We start from the raw sequence: 22487 nt of genomic DNA, 5'->3' as shown, positions 1-22487 counted from the left end.
CACAAGACGACACAAGACGACACAAGACGGACGTCCACACCAGACGAGCACCGTTCAAAACTGGCGCCCGGTTAATCGTTGACCAAACAGAAGTTTATATCTAGTTTAAATGATGGACGGTGCACTCCCATTGGTTGAAGCCGTCTCGAAGGCGGGGTTTTCTGACACTGGCCAATAGAAAGGCTGAATGTTATATCGACAATCATTCGCTCCACCCCTCGTCCCCACAAGACGCCGGCGCCGAGAAGCCCACAGGCGTGCCAGGGCCAGCCAGGGCGCGGGCAAAGCCCCGGCTGATCGCCGTCCAATGAGGACGCAGCATCCACGCCTGGGGCGGGGCCTGGTGCGTTTTCGGATCCGAGGCGCGGGATTCAGGAAGATGGCCGCTGGGCGGTGGTCGCTGCGTTCCCACAAGGCAAAACCTCTCCGCTGTGACTCGTATGATACCGCTAAGGAGGCGACCGACGAAGCTTCTTTAGCTTCCATGGAGTGGGACACGCAGGTGGTGGACGGGTCCTCGCCGCTCGGGCCTGCGGGCCGGGGGTCGGAGGAGCCGGCCGCCGGCCCGCGGATGCCTGCGTGGCTGCGGCCCGAGAGGTGCGCCGTGTTCCAGTGCGCGCAGTGCTACGCGGTGCTCGCCGACTCGGTGCACCTCGCCTGGGACCTGTCGCGGTCCCTCGGGGCCGTGGCCTTCTCCAGTGAGTGGGGCTGGGGGCCGCCAGAGGTTTGCTGTTCATTGCTGTGGCCGTGTCTACTCTGTCCAGGAGGCAGATGTGTATCTGTCTATCTATCTATCTATTTATTTATTTCCCCGTGTTCGAGGCCCTCGGAGGTAGCGATTCTGACCAGAGTTTACCTTCCTAGGAGTCACCAACAACGTGGTTTTGGAAAAGCCGTTGCTAGTGGGTATCGAAGGGGCGCTGAAACTGAGGTAGGTGCCCATTGTGGCGGCCCCGCCCCCGGCTTCCTGACTGGAGGAGGCTGAGCGGTGTGGAGTTGACACTTGCCTGGAAAAGTTTGTTTCTTGGCTACAGGCAAAGCGTGGGCTGGGCCCGCAGTATCCGTTCAGGATATGAGGCTGCTTGTACCCAGTCGTGGGAACATTGCATTACTGTGTGAGACTGGAGATCCTTCTAGGGCTACCTGTCCCTAAGTGGCATGCACGTGTGAAATGCAGGGAAAATGGAGACCGCAAGCTAAGCACTTACAGTCAGAACAGCTGACTGCTACATGCCATCATTTGCTTTTAACATGGAGTGGACAATGAACTGGTTGGGCGGTGGAATTTAGTCACCCCAGAAACTGGGAGGGGAACACAGGCTGAATGTTTGTACTTCAGTACTGCGTAATCAGCCTTGTACCTGGCTGGACTGTGATTCACAGATAGTGATAAAATACTCAGTGAATTTGGGTTATATATTTTCTACATCGTGACTGTCAGCTTTCACGCAAGACAGTTCATTTGGACCAGTTCAGTTCAAGTGTAGGGGTTGCTAATTGCTTTAATCCCAGGAGAATTTTGGAATATAGCAAACTCAGCATAGTGGCATCCTTGCTGTTGTCCAGTGCTCCTTGGAAAGATGAGAATAATGTATCTAGCCTTGAGCTGTCCAGTAAGGTCATTGGTAGGTACTGTATCTGTTAAAGTGTAAGCCATTCAAATTGGGAATGATGCTGCGAGTGCAGATAACACACCACATTTGAAAGAGCTGGTATAGAAAATTATCTATTGAATCACCTAAAATATTTTAAAACTGATTTTTCCCTGTTTCCAGTTTGTTTTTTTTTTTTAATTTTTGAAAATGATTGGGTGGGTTTAGACAGCAGGTAAAGTGCCTGTTTCCCAGTGCGAAGCCACTGGCTTTCACTCCCAGCTCTGTTTCCTGGCCAGCTTCTTGTTAATGTGACCCTGGGAGGAAGCAGATGATAGCTGCAGTACTTGGGTCACAACTTCAGCCTGGCCCAGCCCCAGCTGTTGGCAGGCACTTGAGGAGTGAACCAATGGGAGAAATCTGCTTGTCCCACTGCATTTCAGACAAGTAAAATAAATAATAAGGCATGTGAAAGTAATGACATACATCTCATGTCCTATTCCTGTAGGATAATACTATTCTAGATGGTTTGTAAAATGTTGGCAAGAAAAGTCTCAACTGTTTATTTGTAGACTAGAAAAAGCTGTGGGAGGCCCAGATAGCTCAGTGGCTAAATCTTCACCTTGTACATGCTGGGATCTCATATGGGTGACATTTTTTTTCCCAAGTTGTTCCATTTCCCATCCAACTCCCTGCTTGTGGTCTGGGAAAGCAGAATGGCTCAATGCCTTGGGACCCTGCACTCCCATGGGACACCAGGAGGTGGCTGCTGGCTGCAGATCGGTTCAGCTCTGACTGTTGTGGCCACTTCGGGAGTGAACCAGCAGATGGAAGATCTTTCTCTGTCTCTCCTTCTCACTATACATCTGCCTTTCCAATTAAAAAAAAAAAAGCTATAGGACCTGTGTAGTGTTATGAAATGGTACTTTAGCGCTTTTTTCTCTTTTTTTGGGGGGTTGGTAAGATTTTATATTTACTTGGGAATCAAAGTTACAGGAGGTGGGGGAGACAAAGAGATCTTCCATCCACATGGAAGTCAGAAACTTCCTCTGGGTCTCCCAACTTGGTGCAGGGGCCCAAGGATTTGGGTCAGCCTCCACCACTTTTGCAGACCATAAGCAGGAAATCAGATTGGAAGCCAGGACTCAAACCAGTGCAGAATATGGGGAAATTGGCAGCATAGTCAGCATCTTTAACTGTTGTGCCACAGCGCCAACCCCTCACCTGTCTTAGGTGACAGCAGTGTCCCATGAGACTAGTTAACTATTACACATCCACTAAGAATGTTTCTTACTCATATTCTGTTTTATTTCCCTTAGTATTTACAACCTTTTGTTCTGTAATTCCTGTGGGATTCCCATTGGTTTCCATCTCTATTCTACATATGCTGCCCTGGCTGCCCTGAGAGGGCATTTCTGCCTTTCCAGTGACAAAATGGTGTGGTAAGTAACTGTGTGTATCCAAGAAGATGCTAAAGCCAGCCACTGTGTCTTAAAGTTGGGGTCATCCCTTGCATTGCAAACATTGCATATCTGAATGCTGATTTGGAACCCTGCTACTCTGCTTCTGATCCAGTTGCCTGCTAATGTGTCTAGGACAAATAATTTTTTTTAAGGTAGCAGGTGAACCAAAAATGCCCTTGAGAACACAATTCATTTATGTATCTTCTAGTCATAACATGGATTAATAGTCATACTAAGGAATAATTCAGCGTATACTGTTTTATTGGAAAATTTCTGGAAGGTAAGCTTTTACTTGTAAAAGCTTTTATACATTTTTTTCTTTTTGTTTTACAGACTTATTTCTTATTCTTGAAAGTCAGAATTACACAGAAAGGGCCAAAGTGGCAAAATCCTCACTTGCAACTGCCAGGATCCTATGTGGACACTGGGTCATATCCCAGCTTCCCCACTTCGCATTCAACTCCCTCCTTGTGACCTGGGAAAACAGTGGAGGACGGCCCAAAGCCTTGGGCCCCTGTACCCATGTGGGAGACGCAGAAGAAGCTCCTGGCTCCTGACTCCAGCAGTTGTGGCCTCTTGTAGAGTGAACTAGGCAACAGACAAAAGATCTTTGTTTCTCCTGCTCTCTGTAAATCTGCCATTCCAATAAAAATAAATAAATCTTAAAGAAAGAAAAAAGAGGGAGAGACAGAGAGAGCGTCCTTCTGCTGGCTCACTCCATGATAGCCAAAGTTGTGTCTATCAGGAGCCTGGAGCTTCCTGTAGGTCTTCCATGTGACTGCAGGGGTCCAAGGAGTTGCACTATCTTCTGCTGCTTTCCCAGGCCATAAGTAGAGAGCTAGGTCAGAAGTGGAGCAGCCGGGACACCAATTGGTACCCACAGGGGATGGCAGAGCCACAGGGTGGTAGAATAGACTGCTGTGCCACCACACCAGACCCTTCATTGCATATTTCTAACAGCAAGTACATACTTGACTTGGAGTGATATTTTATTTTTAATTTCAAAAATTTTGTTTATAGCTAAGTTTAAAGAGGAAAAAAGAAATCTTTAAATGTATGTTACTATTTTGGAAACAAACAGATAGCCCAAAAGAGCTGTAACTTGAGTTCTTGTTAGTGGAATAAACTCGAATTTCTTAATCTTTAAAATGAGTCAGGGAAGATTCTGTGCCCAATAAATAAACTGACTCACTGGTTCTCAGTACAGGGTGGGGCTGGCCGGCACGCCATGTGTCTCTTAGCACCTCAGCTGAGACAGGGTTCAGGGTCAGCATCTCTGTGGCTCTTGTGGCCTTTCCTTGTGGGCAGTTGGGCTCCTTGAGCGATAGTTACTGTAACCCCAACAAAAAAGAGGATATTGGGGGTGGCATTGTGGTGTAACAAGTGAAGCCTCCACTCCAATGCCAGCATCCCATATAGACGCTGGTTTGAGTCCTGGCTACTCTACTTCCAATCCAGGTCCCTTCTTATGGCTAGGGAAAGTGGTGGAGGATGGCCCCAAGTCCATGGTCCCCTGCAATCACATGGGAGAACAGGAAGAAGCTCCAGGCACCGGGCCTGTTCCAGCCCTGACCATTGCAGTCATTTGGGGAGTGGACCACAGCAGACAGAAGCATTGATATTTCTTGTTTCCTGTCTAGCTATCTCCTGAAAACAAAAGCCATAGTGGATGCATCTGAGATGGATTTTCACAATATGCCCTTGGCAGAGAAGATTGCAGAGGTAAATTTCAGCATGGTTGTAGAACTCCTTTAACACATGAGCCATGTTGTTAGGTAAGTTGGAGTGCTGGATATGTGTGTAAGCACTACATTCCTGCTTCCTCCGCTGTGCTAGGAGAGAGCATCACCCTTTTGGACCAAGTTTTGCTATTTGTCTCTCAGAAAAGTGGTAAGACAGTTTAAATGGGCTTTGGAATTGGTAGATGTCTTGGAGTTTAATAAAACAGCTTGTTTTGAATAGCTTGCTCATTCATTCTGGTGAAATGCCTTAACCTTCCTCAGAAGAACAAATTGTTGGTTTTGTGCTTAGAGGTATTCATCATTTGCTAATTACACATCAGTAACCAGTGACATTTCATTTTTCAGTAGGAGTAATGTTAAGGAAAGATAACAATTATTTAAAAGCTTATTTTTTTTCAAAGCTCATTATACTTTTGAGGCCATGTTTCAAGCCAGGAGTAGGCAAACTTTTCCTGTAAAGGGCCAGATAACAAATATTTTAAGCTTTTTGACCAATGTTCTGAATTACCCTACTGTGCCACTCTAGTGCAAGAGCAGCCACAGGTAATCCATAAACTAATGGGCATGGCTGGGTCCAGCCCAATAGCCTAGTAGCAAATCCTTGCATTGCATGTCCGGGATCCCATATGGGCGCTGGTTCATGACCTGGCTGCTCCGCTTCCCTTCCAGCTCCCTGCCTGTGGCCTGGGAAAGCAGTCCAGGGCAGCCCAAAGCCTTGGGACCCTGCACCTGTGTGGGAGGCTTGGAGGAATCTCCTGGCTCTGGATCAGTTTAGTTTTGGCCACTGCAGCCACTGGGGAATGAACCAGCAGACAAAAAAGCATTCTCTTTCTCTATCTGCCTTTCCACTTAAAAAAAAATAGGCTTGGCACTTGGTTCACTAAAATGGGCAACAGGCCGTTTGAACAGGTTGGGCTTGAACACCCTGTTACTGGCTGGCTTGGATCATGGGAAGTCCATCCTAGGAGAGGCTAAAGCAGGAGTGGCACTCCATGAGACTGTCCCTGCCACCCAGCTTGGGAGCAGAAGCGTAGGGATTCTGCCTGGGAAGGAGGCACACTGAAAGCCGAGAACCCAGGCGTGCTCTGCACAGAAACAGCATGGGGAAGTAGGTCTAAGGGCCGCCCATAGGAACTCTGCAATAGTGTTTTTCCTTTGACTTAATGTTGAGTCTTTTGAAACTTTCGAATTTTTTTTTTTTAAAAAGATTTATTTTTATTGGAGAGTCATATATACAGAGAGGAGGAAAGACAGAGAGGAAGATCTTCCATCCAATGATTCACTCCCCAGATGGCTGCAATGGCCAGGTCTCCGACGCGGGTGCAGAGTCCCAAGGTTTTGGGTCATTCTCGACTGCTTTCCCAGGCCACAAGCAGGGAGCTAGATGGGAAGTGGGGCCGTGGGGCATAGAACTAGTGCCCATATGGGATCCTGGGCATGTGAGACGAGGACTTTAGCTGCTAAGCTCTCCGCCAGGCCCAGATTATTACTCTTTCTTTTTTTTAAGATTTATTTATTTTTCTTGGAAAGTCAGATATACAGAGAGGAGGAGAGACAGAGTAAGATCTTCTGTCTAAAGATTCACTCCCTAAGCGACCACAAAGCCTCGAGCTGTGCCAGTGTGAAGCCAGGAACCAGGAACCAGGAACCTCTTCTGGGTCTCCCATGCAGGTGCAGGGTCTAAAAGCTTTGTACCATCCTCTACTGCTTTCCCAGGCTACAAACAGGGAGTGGCTAGGAAGCACGGGTGTCAGGATTAGAACCAGTGCCCGTATGGGATCCTGGCATGTGCTATATGATAACTTCAGCTGCTAGGCTAATGTGCTAAGCCCTAACCTTTGTTTTTATTGGAAAGGCGTATTTATAGAGAAGGAGACAGAGATCTTCCACAGCCAGGAGCTTTATCCAGGTCTCTCACCTGGGTGCAAAGTCCCAAGATTTGGGCCTTACCCTGCTGCTTCTGTTTCCACAGCTTTTTGCTGCCACTTGTTCACAAGATTGGCAATGCTCAGGAACCACTGGACTCCTTTCGCATCTAAGTCTATGTGGGGATCTCCCTGCACACTATGTTGTATAACATTCTTTCACTGACCAAAGAAATGTGTTTTTATCATTAGAGGTAACTTAATGTTTTCTTACATCAGCTGACTGACTTGAGCTAAGGTACCCTAATGCATTTGTCTTCCCAGCTGAAAGAGAAGATCATGCTGACACACAGTCGCTTACATTCCCTAGTGAAGACCCTGCAGCAGGCGGCTCCTGAACAGAGCAAGAGCAGGACCAACACAGAACCAAGATTTGGGAATGGGGTCTAGGCCCCCTACGGTCTTCAGCCACCAGTGCCATCTGGTCAGTTCTGAGGAACCACTGGGGCAGGATGTGCTGTGTGCCTGTAAGCTGATGTTCTGAGTGACTTCTGTAGCTGAAAGACTAAAGCCTTCTATGTATATTCCGTGGCCATTTGTTTTAAGAACCTAGCCAATTTCCTATCAATTTCGTGATACTTAGCTCTGAAAACATCTTGCTTTGTTATTTAGGAATTAGAAAACAATATCTCATGTGTCCCCTTGAACCAAAGGAGCATGGTTGATCTAAAATTGGAGCTGGTGTTCATGGTAAACCCCAATATCCTTCTGTGGATGAGTATGTGGAGAGCACTGCTGAAAATCACTTTTTTTTTAATAAAGTACACGGTGTTCGTGATATTTAATAAGTTGCTGGACAATGTAGACTTTGTCAGCAGTGGTAAACGTAGCTTAACATGGTAATAAAATAAAACATCATTCAATGAAATGTTTATATAGCACTTTGGTCATATATAGCTTGTTGAAACATCATTTAATATTTACAAGGTACTAGGCTAATGATTCAGGAGAAAGACAGCTACTGCCTATCCTGAATTTATAATCGAATTTATAATCTAATTAGAGATAGACATGTAAAGTTCTAACTGTATTAAGGGGTTTGAAGAGACAGAAAGTCATAACCACATAATAAACAGTAGGTGGCTGGGTAGATTTCAGCATTGGAGGCTGCCAGTGTAGTATAATAGGCTAAGCCTCCACCTACACTGTCAGCATTCTATATGGGTGCCAGTTCAGGTCCCAAGTGCTCCACTTCCCATCACCTTCCCTGCTAATAGCCTGGGAGCATGGAGGGTGGCACAAAGCTTCGGGACCCTGCACCCACATGGGAGGCCTGGAAGAAGCTCCTAGATTCGGATTAGCTCAGCTCAAACCATTGTGGCCACTTGAGGAGCGAACCAGTAGACAGATCTTCCTCTCTGTCTCTTCTGTTAGTCTGAGTTTCCAATACAAAAATAAATTAATCTTAAAAAAAGTTCCTGATTATTTCAAGCTGAACATACTCCCTTAATTTGATTTTAAAGGTTGATCTTTTGTAGCTGTTTTTAACCTGTGGAGTTGGTCTTGTTTGAGATCTTTCAGTATAATACTAAGTGCTTGGAAACCAGGTTTGAGACTTAGCCATCACCTGTGGGCCACTATCAGTTGCAGTCTTGTCTGCTTCGCTTCCAATCTACCTCTCTGGTAATGTGCCTGGGAAGGCAGCAGAATGAAGCTCCTGGTTTCAACTCTACTCATGGACCACTGTGGCCATCTTAGTGAGCCAGTGAACAGAAGATGTGCTCTTTGGAAATCTGCCTTTCAAATAAATGCATGCTTAGGATACTTGTGCTATGGCATAGTGGCTAATCTGCCTGTGGTTCTAGTATCTCAAATGAGCACTGATTCAGGTCCCAACCACTGTGTTTCCAACCAGTTCTTCACTTATGGCCTGGAAAAGCAGCAAGATGGCTGGAATTCTTGGTCCCTGGCAACCATGTGGGAGACCTAGAGGAAGCTGCTGGTTTATGGTTTCTGACTGGTCCAGTTCAGGCTGCTGCCACTTAGAGTGAACAAGCTGATGGATGATTCTGTCTCTTTTTGTAATAACTACTTTTCAAGTGAAAATTAATTTTAAAAATTAAATGCTTGAACTGGCATCAAATTAAGTTGAGCGGTGACAGAATTTGTCCTAGAGGTTAAGATGCCACTTAGATATCAGGTAGTTCCCAGCACCCTGCCTGAGAGGTTGGGTCCCTGCCACAGCTTTGACCATTGCAGCCATCTGAGAATTTATGACAAAACCAATACTTCCATATTAAATACAATAGCATCTTAAGATGCTTTACATTTCAGATGGGAAGGAGTCGCTGGAATGGTTCTTTCATCATTATGCTTAGTATCTCACTATCCCTTTACCACAAAGCATACTTGTTCACAGGTTGGTCCTAATGGTAAAACAGGGCGATTTAAACACATGCATTTCTTTTCACATCAAACAGTAACACCAGAAACTGCCACAAATAAGTTTTCAAAAAACTCATGACTTTGTTCTTAAATATCTATTTCTCCTCATGTCCATGGAAAGGCTTCTTTCATTTTCACCAATCTGCATTTCTTGATGTTGTCTATTAGTTAATAAACAACAACAACAAAAGTTTCAGTGCATTCTCAGCCCATGCTGCTTTATTGCTAAGAAGTAAATATATACAAACACATAGGTGCAGAGTTTCCAACTCTACAACAGTTCCTTTTCACATCAAAGAATAAAATTTCTCCTTCAGAAATCCCAAAAATGCATAGATAATAAGCAAGCTGCCTTTGTAATACTTCAAACATATTCAAAGCAATTCTTTAACATACCAGTGATGCAAAGGAGACAACACAAAACAAGCACACTGAGCATCTCATACATGGGGAAAAGGAACTACATTGTGAAGTCACTCCCATAGTCTTCATGTTTTTACTATGAGGTGTTATTTTAAGGTATGATCCAAAACTAGTACATTAAGCTTGAAGATAATGCATTGCCAGAATAGCTTTTATTAACCTGTGGGAGGATATATTTTAATATCAATTATATTCCATCACCACAGGAGACAAAACCTGAGAATAGTAAACGTAAGATTATCTACTCTCGCTCTAGTGGAGGTCTCTGGGGAAATCACCTGTGAGAATTTGGTTTCCTGATATTTATTTGAATATGTCTTTCACTGGAATAATGGGAACAGAGTTAACTCTGAGCTTAAATTTTACTGGCTGGAAGACACATTATCAGTAAGTGGCAAAAGAGAAATTTTTATGTGGGAAATACATCTCATTTCTTATACCTGAACAGAAACCAAACTTCACAAAGACAAGTCTAATTCCAAATCATGGACAGATACCTTTGCTAGAGGTGCTGACCAAGACATCTCATATCACAAACAAGTGAACATGATTTTGGAGATAGTATTCTCCCTCTCCCAGCATAGAAGCCCAGCAGTCCAACGGTCCCCTAGGCTGATCTGAATTCCCTGGTGGCTCCATTCAGACAGTAGGAATTTCACCTGTGGTTCTTTCAACATCAACTTTATCAGAAAAATTTTAACCCACAACAATAAATTGATTTTTTTCCCCATTAAAACAAGGTTTTCTGTTTTTTTTGAAGTAGGAAAACCATATTCTATTTACCTAGGATCAAAATCTGTGACAAAAAAACTATCAAAGATGACACTCTAGCTATTAAAACAAATATTTAAATGTAAATACAGTAACTAGAAAACGCAAAACTTAGATGTACAGGCATTCTGAGGACTATTTCTGCCGAATGGCATCGTCTCCCTCGCACCATGGATCCTGAACAATGGGTCAGGACAAGAGCCATGCACAAGAGCTGCCACAGCGTGGGGGATATGTGTGTACTGACAGTTCACGTCTGAGATATTTCAGTCTACAGAAATGTTTTCAGACAAACTGCATACCTAGCTATTCTATACATGCCATACTAACACTCCCTACTTTCCCACCCTCCCTGAAAACCCTGCACCTTTTTGATATTATAGCAGCGTGTTCATCCAACATGCTTACTTTGTGCCTTTTATTTTGAAACATGCGTGTGGACTATTGAGTCTAGAAAAGAGGTTAGAGGGCGAGCATCATTATGCTCTGCTAGTTTAGTATGAATGTCTTGTGGTTGCCCCTGTTCTACTTCCCATTTTCAGTGGAAGTAAGGTAATCTTTGATTAGAAAATGAAAATGATACAAACAATAAATTTAAGCTATTGGTTCAGGTCTATTGCTTCATCATTATTAAGAAATGCATATATAAAACTACTAGTAGCCACACAGTACTGGAATTTTTCACTCATGCATTAGAATATTAGTACTGTGAAATCAGAGTTGAAAGTGCCACTACTCACTTGCACTTTCAACCAGATCCAGTTGTAATAAGCATGCAAAGAAACCCCATGTTCAAGAGGAGTTATGGGAAATAACAAGGATGCATGCAAAGTGCCAATGGAAGATTGGAGTTGAAGTAAAGTAACTGCTTAGGAATGCAGGCCGATGCTTCATATCTAACACAAAATGCTGCTTCACGGCAGAGGTGCAAGTCAAGCCAAAAGGTTAAAATTAGGATCACTGTTGGGTTATAAAACGCTTACATGTAAATCATGGGGGCCCTCCTGGGCAAAGACTGTTGTGAAAGCAGTGGGAAAGGAAAAGCCACGGCCAGTCACTGAGAGCTCTACTCTAGGTGGCCTGTGGTGAAGGTGCCGTTAGGCGGGATGGGCTTCTGAGTCACAGCACTGCCTGCACAGCTCACGGTGGGCGGGGGAGAACTGCTGAAGAGCAGAGCCAATACAATGTAAACGCAAACATCAATGCCCTGAAATTTAGTATAGTCCTCTGCTTTTTCAACTGTCTGCCAGGGGAGCCTTCCAAATATGGTCGAATAGCCAAGCAATGTTCTAAAAAAAAAACTAGAAGCAATTTGCTTGCACCAACAGCACCATGAGAATGTAAACTCCTGGAGGCGGGGGGTCTGTTCATATTTTGCATATCATAGGTACATAAAAAGTAAACATGAGATCACAGCTCCCAAAATTAAATACATGCTCTAAATCTACAAAAACTTGTGCCATGTCTTATTTAGCACTGGAACTATCACCATGGCTGTTAAGGGTAACCCAATTTTTGCCATCACTTGGGAGTGCAGTTATGTTCCTCCGGTTGTGCAGATGCTTGAATATTGCTTTGTTGTTTCAATGTTGAACATCAACTGACAGTGTTAAGACATTTAGAAGAGCTGTAATCAATTTAAAACTTTTTCCTGTCTACTGGAATTGCCCCTTTAGTAACTGAATATTCATGATACTCTTCAATTTAACCAACTTTTGAGATTTTTCCCTTGGGACACTAAAGGCCCAGAGATCCAGCCTTTTCTTGGATCTTCAAGGTGCCGATGGCCAGTGTGGACATGATGCAAAAGAAAGAGGAGGTCATGCCTTTTCCACTGTCATATGTGATGCCAGAGATCAAGAAAAAGTAGTTTCCCAGGTTTTGCTTGTTAAAACATAAATAAGTAAATAAAGAATGAGCAGTCATAGACCAGAAGCTTCAGTACATCTGCATTAGACAAAGGTTTTTAAAAAAGTCTGTTAAAAGTCTTTGGCTATTCCTTTTCACCTTTAAATTCTAACTTCATAAGCATGAGGAAAAGTGTATTGTTCATTTATTTTTGACCCTTAACCCATACACCCCACACTTTCTTCCTGAAAGTGAACCTGGAAGCCCAGGGAGAAGGACGAGGAACAAAGATTAAAGGAACCGTACAGTAAATGGCATGGAGAACATATGAAAGAAAAAGCCTGAGGGTTGGATTCCCTGGGACTGCCCGGACATTTCCAGGAAGGGTTCACAGCAACAGCTCTGACCCTGTGCTTTAGAAAAACGGGTCAGCCTCCAACAGAAGTTCATTTTTCTAACACATTTACATAGCCATATACATTCACACTGTTTTAAAACAAAGTACCTTTTATATGATCTTTGCCCACAGCATTTTTCCTTCTGTGCCATTCTATTGGTCAGAGAACTCCACAAACTCAGGTAGCAATCACTTACTCTACAAACCCTGCTGAAGCCACTCGCTACACATGCAAAACTGTTATTGCTACTAAATTTCTACCTCTTGAAAACTATTAGTTAATTTTATGGCTTTACAAGGTTTTTTGTTTGTTTGTTTGTTTATTTTTTGCAACAGGAACCAGCCTATATACTGTGCCACTTTTGTACCTTTTGTAGCATTACCTTTTCAGAGGTATTTGTAAAAAATTAAATGCCTTTCAAAAATGAATTTTCTCAGCCACACAACTTTAAACACACTAACATGGTTTGATGCTCCGGCCAGGAGCCCTGCGGCCAGTCTGCTTGTTCTTGCTTGCTCATGTACAAGATATGCTACATTATTAACACAGATTTGCATTTCCTATCATACTCATGTAAAATATTGGTCTCTTACTGGGATTGACAAACCACCCCAGAAAACTGCCACTTCCAAGTTCTCATGGCAGCTTTTTGAGGTAGCTTTTCTATAGGAAAGCTATCTGTGCTTTCAGAACAAAAGAACCATTTTGGGAAGTAAAGAGTGGAAGCTGCCTGAGGTTTATTGTACCAAGGGAAACAGTCATTTTATCACCTAGGTAGGCTACACTACCAATTCTCAATTCAGCAGATTTGGAAAAAAAAAAAAACGGGGGAGGGGGGAAGAGGGTAGGAATACTTTAGGACAGTCCAAACTATGGACTGCATTTGTCCATTAACACACATGCTACAGAGAGGAAATATAAATGGCCTGCAATTAGAAAGCAATCGAAGCAATTAACATAGCATCTCAATAAGACATGCAAAATATAAAAGTTTCTGATGTACATGGAGTGAAAAATAATGAGCCCAAAACATACAATGTGAGAACAAGCTCATTTCAAACTAATAGAGCAGAATCATCAAACGGGGCCTCATTTAGATTTGAGGTTTCACAAGATACAAAGGCAGCTGGTTTCCAGCTACCTCATAAAAAAATATCCTCAAAGTATTTCAAGTTGCAAACCCCTATTTCTATTTATAAATGAGTCTTTTTGGCCTTAAACTCTTTTCCCCAGGGAGAATATCACAGATTCAGATATTAACAATAAAAGATCTATTTAATCTACTCTTTCTACACTATTGGTTATTATCAATAATTCATCCTGAAGTTTAAAATTATTACTAGGCTCATGCACTACTAACCCCTAACATGGCACTACAATATGCTACCAAGCACTAATGCTTACAAAACTATACACATCTCAAAATGGAAGACATTGGTGATTTTGTTGTTCTTAAACAACTTGTAACATTTGTCCACAAGTATTAAAATATACATATATATATTTCTATTGCACATATCCCGTTTTTGTTTACTTTTCAAAAGAAAAACTGCTAGCTAATATGGATGAGCAAAGAAAAAGGAGGCATAGCTACAGCATGAGGCACAGCCCTGCCTAAGATTACAGCTTTTGCCATTAAGAGAAGTAAATTCGATCCCCTCCCCCAAAAAAGAACCCCAGATGAGTTAGGTAAACACTGGGTAACTACAACTGGAATATACCGATTTTGTTAACTACTACCTGGTATCAACCATGGGAGATGCAGGAACAATCTGAAAGAGCATTTAAACACACTAGTTCTCTGAGCTGTGAGGTGAAGCGCAGAAAGCATCTGCAGAGGCAAAGTCTGGTACCTGGCGAAACAGGTGCATCAGCACTGGCTGATGGATGCCGATATGCCCTGCCAAAGGAATCTATGCACAAAGATGTGGTAAGGACATGAGAAGATGGGTAAGACCACAAGAAGGTACAAACTCTCCAGGATCCAAAATTCTCAACGCACCAGTGGAACCTATGTATACAGGCTCCATCTCATTTGCAATACTGAAACTACTACAAGGAAAGCATCACTTAGGAGAAAAGTATAAGAACCTTTAACCAAAGTTATGTCTGCTACATTTTACCCTCAGTAATTGCCCACAATTAAATTAGATTTTACCTATACTATTTATTTTGCTAAAAAGTTCATCCCAACTCAGACTGACTTACCAATCAAATTACTCGAGGGCTCAACATTTCCTATTTTGGTCATTTCTATCATGTTCAAATTTGACAACCCTGCCCCAGGTTTCTAGCATCACTGCATACAAGGCTCTGGGTGGACATTCAGAAAACACCACCACCACTACCTGTACTTACATTTCATCTAAGAAAATTCAAAACTCTCTTCACTCACAAACAACAATAAGCAAAGGATCCACTCTTGGGTACAGCTCTAAGAACTAGCACAGTGGTCTTGTGTTGGTGTGGGAGGTAGCATCCCGTAGTTGCTTGTCACTCACTGTAATCGTTAAGGAGGAAAGAAAGGAAGACCCAGTTCTTCTAAATTTACCACAGCCTAATCACAAACGCGGGAACAGTGCTTCTGAGATTCTCTGAGTTCACTTTCCACTGGGGAAAGACACCTGAGCCCCAGTCTCCTCCACATCATGTTACACTTACCACTGAGAAAAGTCAATCAAACATCCAGGTACCCATCATGAGCTGACAGAAAAGGGTCATCTAGGCTTTTATAAAAAAAAAAGGCAAGATCTATGGTAAAATGTCATACTGTCAGCTAGAGCTACTTAAGACACCTCCCCTCCCACCCCACCTTAGGAAAAAGGAAGTACATGGAAACGTTGTTCTCATTACTCTATGTCCAAAGCTGAAGGCAGGTTATGCCAGAGTCCATCACATCTTCTGAACTGAGAAATCACTTATGTCAATTTCTTCTAGCTGTAGTAACACAAAGTTTCCATGTGCTGTTAGTCCAGGAAAAAAGGGATGAATTTGTAACACAGCAGCCTCCCATCTAGCGAGGTGAATAGGGTGTCATCACACAAACCTTTTGCTTTCTTTCAACATCTTTTCAACTAAGTCCAATCATTCCTTCATTGCACAACATGGTTCTTCCTTAGAGAAATGAAAATACATTTTTTTTAAAAACCAAATGTCCAAAGACTTCCAAGAAAGAAATCAACAATTTCGTCTCTAGGAGAAAAATCCCTCTTCTTACACAAAAATGTAGTTAACGCATGTGAAAATGTGTATTTTAAGCAAAGCTCTGATGGTTTCTTCACTCATGACATGAACCTCAATGTACCATCTTCATGCTGCTTTACCAGGAAAACCTGACCTTTGAACTTTCACAGGGGATTAATGTCACAGGATGAGCCACGATTCAAATATACAAACAAATCATTTTTTAACTTCACTTAATTTTAAACTAGAATGGTGATTTTGGAATATACCGCTGCAGTCTCAAATATGCTTAGCACACTAGTGGCTAAAACTGGAAGACAATTGCAAAAGCCCAGAAATCATCTGTACTTGCTCGTTTTCTTGTTTGGAACAAAACTTAAAGAATTCATAACCACCACCATCTAAGCCACCTGTTTCAAATTAAATATCCTTTAGCATGTTAAACCATTTCCCCCAAATTAGGCAGACTGCAGGAGAAGACTTGAGTCAGTTGCTTCTCTCTTACTGGGGAAGCCATCAGGATAGCAGCACACCGAGGGGTTTTCTGTTCAATTTGCAAGGTGGAACAAAAGCAGTCTTTTCCATCCCCGATCGTGGAGGTGACACGTGCAGAAGATACCCACATCTCAGGAAGAGGGAAAGTGGTTGGATAAAAGAAGCAGTACTACCCACTCGAGTAGTTCAACACAGAAATACCTAAAAATACAAAGAAATAAAAATACAAACATTAGGTCAGGCAGCTCTGAATGAGCTAACAGAGTATTTTGGAAGAGACACTGTTGTAAAATAAAATGTCCATGGGGCCAGCATGGCTGGCATCCCATATGGGTGCTGGTTTGAGTCTCACTGTTCCTCTTCTGGTCAAATTCCCTGCTAATGTGCTTACAAAAGTGGTGGAAGATGGCCCACATACTTAGGCCCCTGCATCCACACGGGAGACTTAAGAAAAGCTCTTGGCTCCTGACTTCTGCATCAATTTGGGGAGTGAACCAATGGATGGAAAATTCACTCTTTCTCTGTATAATTCTGTTCTTCCAATAAATAAATAAAGAAATCTTTTAAAAATGCCAAACTGTGGGCCCGGCAGTGTGGCCTAGCGGCTAAAGTCCTCACCTCCCATAGGGGCGCCGGTTCTAATCCCGGCAGCTCCACTTCCCATCCAGCTCCCTGCTTGTCTCCTGGGAAAGCAGTCGAGGACAGCCCAAAGCCTTGGGACCCTGCACCTGCATGGGAGACCCAGAAGAGCTCCTGGCTTCGGATCAACACAGCACCAGCTGTTGCAGTTATTTGGGGAGTGAAGATATTTCTCTCTCTCTCTCTATATATATATAGATATATAGATATCTGACTTTGCAATAAAAGTAAATTAATCTAAAAAAAAAAAAAAAAACCTTTATGTGATAGGGTCTCCATTCAGGTTTCTCATGACGGGTAGCAGGAACCCAATTACTGGGCTCAACAATTGCCTCTCACAGCCTGCACGGGAAGTGGCGACTGAAAATCCACTCAAGGAACTAGGTGAGAAGCAGGAAAACCAGTAGGATAAACACCCACACCTTTCTAGAATTATCAAGCCACTGAAGTAGAGTTTAGAATGGTGAGTTCACTATTACTTACTTGCCAAATCCTGAGTTCAGAATTTTGCTTTTGAGATGAATGAAAAGCACCTAAATCTCAAGAGATGTTCTTCCTGTAAGGAATCTGAAAATGAAAAAACAGTAAAGTAACAACACAGACCTGTATTATATGCACTGGTGTACAATCTTACTCAAACAAATCAAGCTACTTTTGCGAAAGAGATCACTGTCAGAAATTACTCAATAGGAACAACCAGAAAGAAATTACTCTATCTGAATTGTCATTAAATCTTGAAATTTTTTACTCTTTGTACTTCAGTTGTCAAACTTGTATAAAACACACTCCGCTGAGATTCTGATGATAATATGGCCTCTATTCCAACAAGAATGTCTAATTGTGTATAAAGTATCAGGGGGATTATAGGTCTTTAGAGTCACTCCAGACTTTAAGATAGGGAAGAAAAATGTTCAGCTCCCTCTGATGGCCTGGACAAAACAGTGGAGGACAGCAAAAAGTGTTTGGGCCCCTGCCGCAAACTGGGGAGGCCTGGAAGAAACTCCTGGCTTTAGCCTGGCCTAACCTGGGGTCTCAGGGAGTGAGCCAGCAGATGGGAGATTTCTCTGTCTCTCCCCTTTTCTCTAACACTTCAAATAAACAAACCTTTAAAAACAATCCATACACTAATTCAGGGCCAAAAACGAGTATATATGACCTACCAAAAAAATTTATGTATTTTGTCCATGTGCACTGGACCCAACTAAAGTGCCTGAGTTTTAAACAGGCCTAACTAATGCAGAAACCTAATTACAGAAACTTTCCTAGATTTCAACTGTGTGATTGAATGAGGGGTATTAAAATCCGAATTACATGGAAGCCCACATGGGCGTGCATCCCTCTAAATTACGTAAACAATATTAAAAAGAAAAAAATTACAAAGAGATACTCCATATACAATTAAACAGGAACGTAAATAAATAAAGATCGTCTGCAGTTCTACTGTAATACACAAATTTCCACAAAACAACTTCTCGCCCAGTAAAAACAAGCACTCCTTCAGTGCTGTGTGGGAAACCAACAGCCGAAAATTCTGCACAGACCTGGAGCTGGCAGAAATGAATGCGCCACAGGCCATCAGGGGCAAAGCTGCCCATCCGACCCTAAGTCTGGGAGGTGGGCAGGGGAACCAGGATGCGCGAGGGTGTTGGCGACAAACCAAGCTCAGTGGAAATGTTGGGGATAACTCACCGCACCACCCCTCAAGGTCAACGGCGGGGGAAATCCACGAGTCTGGGGGCAAGAGCGGGCACAGGACCTGATTCAGTCCACAAAACAAAGCTATTCTACAGAAAATACAACCGCGGCTGACGCAGCAGGTGCCAGGTACGGGCCCGCGCGGGTGTGATCCCTAGCCAACGTGGCGAACAAGGGCAGCCTGAGGAACGGCCCCGGGGCTCGGAGGGAGCGGCGGCTGAGGAGGCGGCGGGTCGTACGCCCAGAAAGCAGGTGCGGCCGGACACGGTTCCCGGGACTGGACACCGCCCGACTGGGGGCCGCACCCGGTTGGAGGCCGCGCTGCCGCCGCCTCCAGGGCACTCACGTCCCCCACCACGCTAGGCCGCACCGACCTCCACACCGTCGGCTCGCTTCCCGTCGTCGGCATCTCAGCTCACCTCACACGGTCCGACGGTTCCCCTGGGCCTCCCAAGGGCGGTGCAGCCCCGGGGCGGGAGGCCGCCGGACCCCGGGGCGCATCACTCCGCCATCTTCGCTCCTTCTCAGATCCGCCAACCCTTCAGCGGGCCCCTCCAACGAGCCCCGCCCCTGCCGCTAATACTGAGAGCTGATTGGACACGGGTTCGCACGCGCGCGCTGTGCGCCCGCCGTCAATTGGTTGGAAAGTATTTCCATCAATAGCGCCGGCCCAAGTCTTTCGATCTCCTTTTGGTTGGATTGGGTCATTGGGTTGAGGTAATAGGGAGAAATTCTTTTGTGATACCTTTATTGGAATGTGAGGTTACTTCCGCGGTAGGTATGCAGAGGCCTGGCGGTTATTTTAAGCCACTATTAGGCTAAACCACAGGCTAATAGTTTCGCTCTCCGGTCCCAGGGTTTCTACTTCTAGGTAGAAAATTTATTGATTCTAATCTTTTTGTCCGACTCCGGAAGAGCCTGGTCGCTGACCTGCCGTTTGCACTATTCGTCTCACTCTTGGTCCGTCCTCGACTGCTTTCCCAGACCAGGATTTAGAACCGGGCGCCATAAGGGATCTTGGCGCGTGCAAGGCGAGGACTTCAGCCACTAGCCTACCGCGCCGGCCATGGTCCCTTCTGTCTTTACCAGCTACCCCTAGCTGTGAGGCCATGCTCCTCTGTCCATGGTTCCAGGAGTGGCGGCGGGCTGCAACTAGCAGACCCCTGGGTGAGTGGTGGAAGTCCACAGACCTCCCCAATAGCCTGAGAGCTGTCCTCTGAGCCACTCTGCAAAACCCACTGTTGACTCCTGCTTCCTCCCGGTGCAGTGGGGACAGCATCATGGTTCAAGTAATCGTGTCGCTGACACTTGGGTAGGAGACCCAGATGCAGTCACTGGCTCCTGGCTTCAGCCTGGGGCCTGTCTGGCTGTACCTAGAATGTGGTGAGTGAACCAGTGAATAGACTCTCTCCATTTTTCTGCTTTCAAATAAATAAATGTACATTAAAGAAATTTTAAATTTTTGGGCCTGATGCTGTAGCCTAGCAGCTAGGGTCCTCATCATGCATTTGCTGGTATCCCATGTAGGCAGGGAAGCAGGACCACCAGGATTAGAACCGGTACCCATATGGGAACCTGGCATGCCCAAGGCAAGGACTTTAGCTTTACGCCATCACACCAGGCCCCCATATATATATATTTTACACTTAATCTTACCCAAAAGGTCAAGAAACAATTCCCTTTATATATTTTTTTAATTATTATTTTTTTTATTACATTGCATCATGAGACACAGTTTTACAGGCACTGGGATTCCCCCTCCCCTCCCCAAAACCTGCTCCCCCCCACATGGTGGATTCTTCCATCTTGTTGCATTACCACAGATCAAATTCAGTTGAGATTTTTTTTCCTTGCAAGCATCTACAAACATAGAGTCCAGCATCTTATTGTGCAGATAAGTTCAACAGTTTCATGGGGAGACAGTCTCTGGTCTGAAGGTACAGCCGAAAGAGTATCATCCCTTTATATTTTTAATAACTAATCTTCAAAAGAAAATACTTAGGGCCTGGAGTGATGACCAGTGGCTACATCATCACCTTGCCTGTGCAGGGATCTCATTTGGGTGCCAGCTGATATCCCAGTTGCTCCACTTCCCATCTGGTTCCCTGCTTGTGGCCTAGGGAAGCAGTGGAAGATGGCCCAAAGCCTTGAGACCCTGCACCCACATTGGAAACCCAGAAGACGACCCTGGCTTCAGATCGGCTCAGCTCTAGCAGTTGAATTTACTTAAGGAGTGAACCAACAGATGGGAAATCTGTCTCTTCTCTCTGTAAATATTCCTTAAAAATAAGTCTTACAGAGGAAAAAAAAAACACAAACAAAAAATCACCTTTAGCCACCAAGGGCCAGGGACTGACTACATTAGTTCTGGGGATATCCTATTCCTAATCTGAGCAATACTGTTTATTATAAAACACCTCCTATATTAAACTCTAATCTTTAAAGCTGTCATTTCCAACCACCACCTAATAAATCTTACATAGGCGCAGGATACAGATAAAACTGGTGCTTGTAACACTGGCATCCCACAGCTGAGTGCTGGGAGTGCAACTGCTTTGCTTCCATTCTAGCTTCCTGCTAATGAGATCCAGAGAACCCAACAGGCAGGTGGCTCAAGGACTGGAGCCACGCCCACCCATGTGGACTACCAGGAGGATGTTCTGGGTGGCAGATGTTACCAGAAAAGTTCAGAGGGTCCTTTCCTCAGCTTAGTATAGAAATAAAAAGTCGGGAATCATCTGCAGGAGTTTCATTTGTGAAGTGAACAGCAAACAGGAAAAGTTGGAAGGGAAAAGCACCTCCCCGGAGATGAGATGCCTCTGGAAAAAAAAAAAAAAAAGACACTAGGGTTTTAGGAAGAGCCCAAGGTTTTTTAAGAGTTCTCTGACCCCTCCTTGTCTCGCCCGGAAACTGCAGGTAAGACATTCTGCATTGGTGAGCTGTTTAGAAACTAGCTGGGCAGTTCCCATGCAAGCCCCTTGAAGAGTGTGGCCAGGATTTTAGCTGGCTTGTAGTCTCAGCTCGCTTCAGCCTGGCCCTGGGGACCATTTAAAGGGAAAACCAAAGAATGAAAGAGTTGGTCTTCCCTGCCTGTCATTCTTTCAAAAAATAATCTTAAAAAAAAAAAATCGGGCCCGGCAGGGTGGCGCAGTGGTTAAGGTCCTCGCCTTGCACGCCCGGGATGCCATAGGGGCGCCAGTTCTATCCCGGCAGCCCCATTTCCCTTCCAGCTCCCTGCCTGTGGCCTGGGAAATCAGCAGTTGAGGACAGCCCAAAGCTTTGGGACCCTGCACCCGCGTGGGAGACCTGGAAGAGGCTCCTGGCTTCGGATCGGCATAGTATCGGCCCGTTGCGCTCACTTGGGGAGTGAATCATGGGACGGAAGATCTTCCTCTCTGTCTCTCCTCTCTGTATATCTGTCTTTCCAATAAAAAAATAATAAAAATAAATCTTTAAAAAAAAATCTAGGGGCCTGGCATGGTGGCCTAGCGGCGTAAGTCCTTGCCTTGAATGCACTGGTTTTAATCCTGGCACCTCCTCTTCCCATCCAGCTCCCTGCTTGTGGCCTCAGAAAGCAGTCGAGGACTGCACAGAACCTTGGGCCCCTGTACCCACATGGGAGACCTGGAGGAAGTTCCTGGCTCCTGGCTTTGGATCAGCACAGTACCAGCCGTTGCAGTCACATAGGGAGTGAATTATTTTTTAAAAAAGATTTATGTATTTATTGAAAAGGCAGATATACAGAGAGGAGGAAAGACAGAGAGGAAGATCTCTCGTTTGATGGTTCACCCCACAAGTGAGTGCAACAGCTGATGCTATGCTGATCCAAAGCCAGGATCCAGGAACTTCTTCCAGGTATCCCACATGGGTGCAGGGTCCCAAAGCTTTGGGCCGGCCTCGACTGCTTTCCCAGGACACAAGCAGGGAG

General features: G+C 44.4%; 1 protein-coding gene and 1 long non-coding RNA gene across 4 annotated transcripts; one reads left to right on the top strand and one right to left on the bottom strand.

Annotated features, from left to right (window-relative positions):
- The first annotated feature begins 187 nt into the window (after positions 1-187).
- Positions 188-7461, top strand: OIP5 (Opa interacting protein 5). Its single transcript, XM_040968439.1, has 5 exons — positions 188-698; positions 865-931; positions 2912-3034; positions 4696-4777; positions 6987-7461. The coding sequence occupies exons 1-5, from the start codon at positions 188-190 to the stop codon at positions 7110-7112; spliced, it is 909 nt and encodes a 302-aa protein (XP_040824373.1). The 3' UTR covers positions 7113-7461.
- A 7938-nt stretch (positions 7462-15399) lies between these two features.
- Positions 15400-19089, bottom strand: LOC121148305. Of its 3 annotated transcripts, none has more exons than XR_005882548.1 (3): positions 18934-19089; positions 17348-17431; positions 15400-16426 (listed from the first exon to the last, which is right to left on the bottom strand). It is a non-coding gene; the product is annotated as an uncharacterized LOC121148305 (long non-coding RNA). The 3 variants fall into 3 exon arrangements; XR_005882547.1 differs by having other exon boundaries at positions 18979-19089; XR_005882549.1 differs by lacking the exon at positions 18934-19089 and adding an exon at positions 18554-18800.
- Between the last annotated feature and the right edge of the window lie 3398 nt (positions 19090-22487).

This window comes from Ochotona curzoniae, unplaced genomic scaffold (genome assembly GCF_017591425.1).
Source record: "Ochotona curzoniae isolate NIBS_2020 unplaced genomic scaffold, NIBS_Ocur_1.0 scaffold_4701, whole genome shotgun sequence".
In the NCBI taxonomy this organism is placed as follows: Eukaryota; Metazoa; Chordata; class Mammalia; order Lagomorpha; family Ochotonidae; genus Ochotona; species Ochotona curzoniae.
This window is presented reverse-complemented; position numbering and strand designations above follow the sequence as displayed.

Coding starts and splice junctions, on each gene's coding strand:
- OIP5 (XM_040968439.1), top strand. CDS start 188: ATGTTATATCGACAATCATTCGCTCCACCCCTCGTCCCCACAAGACGC. Junction 3,035..4,695: donor TCCAGTGACAAAATGGTGTG/GTAAGTAACTGT, acceptor TTTCCTGTCTAG/CTATCTCCTGAAAACAAAAG. Junction 4,778..6,986: donor TGGCAGAGAAGATTGCAGAG/GTAAATTTCAGC, acceptor TTGTCTTCCCAG/CTGAAAGAGAAGATCATGCT.